At 33.6% G+C, this 2,497-nt stretch overlaps 1 protein-coding gene across 1 annotated transcript in view; it reads right to left on the bottom strand.

Moving 5' to 3' along the window:
• Positions 1–774: 774 nt before the first annotated feature.
• LOC106477160 (60S ribosomal protein L34-like) overlaps positions 775–2,497 on the bottom strand; it is a 7,043-nt gene continuing 5,320 nt past the window's right edge. The window contains exon 4 of the mRNA XM_013937752.2: positions 775–925. Within this exon, the coding sequence (XP_013793206.2) occupies positions 806–925 (120 nt within the window). The 3' untranslated portion in view covers positions 775–805. The remainder of the gene's footprint in view (positions 926–2,497) is intronic.

Genomic DNA, 2,497 nt, shown 5'->3' with positions numbered 1-2,497 from the left:
ATAGTAAAAACTGATGGATAAAACTTGTTTGCTTTTAAAACACAACACAATAAATATTTTTCTTTAAAAAGTTCCACAACTTAAAAAACAAGATAATTGTTTTAAAATTACAGACTCGTTTGGAAAATTGAGCCAATTTGTTAATTTATCCAAGAGAGATTTTTCTTCAGAAAAACCATGTTATATCTATTACTTAAGAAGAGTCAGGCATTGGCCATACAAGGGTGAATTTTCAAAGCTCACCATCAGGACCCTCACCCCACTTATGGATCCAACAATCCTTCTCCAAGAAGTATTAGCTTGAAATTTGAATAAAAACCTTTAAATCTACACTAAGTAAAGTAAACAGTTCAAACTCCTTAAACTCACCAAAACATTAAAAACTAACAATGAAAATAAAAATCAAACTGTAATAAGGCGTTTCACAAGGGCCACCTGTCACAAATGAAGAAAAATAACCGTTAATAAAGTTTTCTTATAACAGATCACCTGACTGAGAATTTTTCAGTGTTCTTGAACTACACAAATATGACTAACAGCTTCAAACATTAATAAAAGATAAGACTGTTAACTACTTAATCTAGCTCTTCTGTACTTCTGGGTACTGCTCACCAAGAAATGGGGGTTGAAATACTTGTTTCTTACTTACATAACACCATACATTGACGTTTAAAGAGCCATCTTTTACAAAGTTAAAATGTACTTAGAAACCTGAGTGTGTATATTACACGTTATCAGATTCAGTGACAAATCATCACCAGTTAAAAACTACAATGTAAAGAAAGAAAGTTTTAGTTCCTCTTGACTACAGCGTGCAATACCTGCTTCTGACACACTTTCCACAGCGTGATCCACCATAAGTTCTTGTTACAGTCTTGTGCCTCTTGGAAAGAGCCGATAACTCCCTCGGTCTTGCTGGAGTGATCTAAGAAATTAAAACACCTCTTCAGAATGTCAAATAATTCATACACTTTCATATCCACGAGTTATCAATGCTCGTTTCATATCTACTTCTGAGTGATAAGTTTTTACATAACACTAATCATAAAATCCATGAATCCAACATCTGTAAAAGTCAATCACTATACTATGCCTTTTGTATTTCTTTGGTCTGCTCTCCCACACAGCACCTAGGAGCCGGGATTTGGTGACATTAATAGTCTGCTACAGAGGAAGTAACAAACCAAACCCGTGATTTGGTGACACTAATAGTCTGCTACAGAGGAAGTAACAAACCAAACCCGTGATTTGGTGACACTAATAGTCTGCTACAGAGGAAGTAACAAACCAAACCCGTGATTTGGTGACACTAATAGTCTGCTACAGAGGAAGTAACAAACCAAACAGATTAAGCTCATTCATATATTTTTTTCTTTTGTGGAACTACAAGTTTTGGTGAGGAAAGGAAATATTCACAGATAAAAATACAAACTACTACAACTCATATTTCAAATTATTAGAATTACAATGTACATATATGTATTTAGTGTTACTGAAAGATTTATCTTATCTACATTCTTATATCACCACATCCTGTTATTTTCTTATTTAAATTATTCACATGTATTTTATCTATTCACAAGCAAAAACACCCGTCCCCAGTGATGGGAAAAGTTTAAGTTCATCTATCAATTCAAATTATTTCATGGACATTAAAAAGGTTAATTGTGTTGAACTCTTGGTTTCACTCAGAGCCATAGCTCTGATCTACTTATACTGCCCACCACAAAAAAGTAATTGTTGAGGGTTTCAGTCATGCTAAGAGGCATTCAACAATAATATACAGTAAATCTACAGTTTTATTCTTTAAATTGTCACATTTTTAAACGTGAACGATAGTGTGATTAATTCCTAACAATTTAGTGTAGAATATCCTACTCGCGAAATAAAATTTGGTATCAACATTAGTCATGTCCGTTCTCCCGCCCTTTCAAAAGTGAAACAGATAAGCACTCAGACAGACACCACAGTTTGCAACATATAAAGTTTTATAGTTTCTGTACAGACAGACACCACAGTTTGCAACATATAAAGTTTTATAGTTTCTGTACAGACAGAACATGAAGAAAGTTCATGGCCAATTATTTCATTGGAAAATGTTTATCATTAAATCTTTAAATGTATCCAACTAATATTAGCCTGTCTAATGTGATTATTTAGTTCAATATAATTGATTAACGAGACCAACAAGTCATTCACTGAATGTAATTGATTAACGAGACCAACAAGTCATTCATTGAATGTAACTGATTAATGAGACCAACAAGTCATCCATTGAATGTAACTGATTAACGAGACCAACAAGTCATCCATTCAATGTAACTGATTAACGAGACCAACAAGTCATTCACTCAATGTAACTGATTAACGAGACCAACAAGTCATTCACTCAATGTAACTGATTAACGAGACCAACAAGTCATTCACTCAATGTAACTGATTAACGAGACCAACAAGTCATTCACTCAATGTAACTGATTAACGAGACCAACGAAGT

Source organism: Limulus polyphemus, unplaced genomic scaffold (genome assembly GCF_000517525.1).
Source record: "Limulus polyphemus unplaced genomic scaffold, Limulus_polyphemus-2.1.2 Scaffold13093, whole genome shotgun sequence".
Lineage (NCBI taxonomy): Eukaryota > Metazoa > Arthropoda > Merostomata > Xiphosura > Limulidae > Limulus > Limulus polyphemus.
The sequence above is the reverse complement of the archived record's forward strand: the minus strand, read 5'-3'. Positions and strand labels throughout refer to the sequence as shown.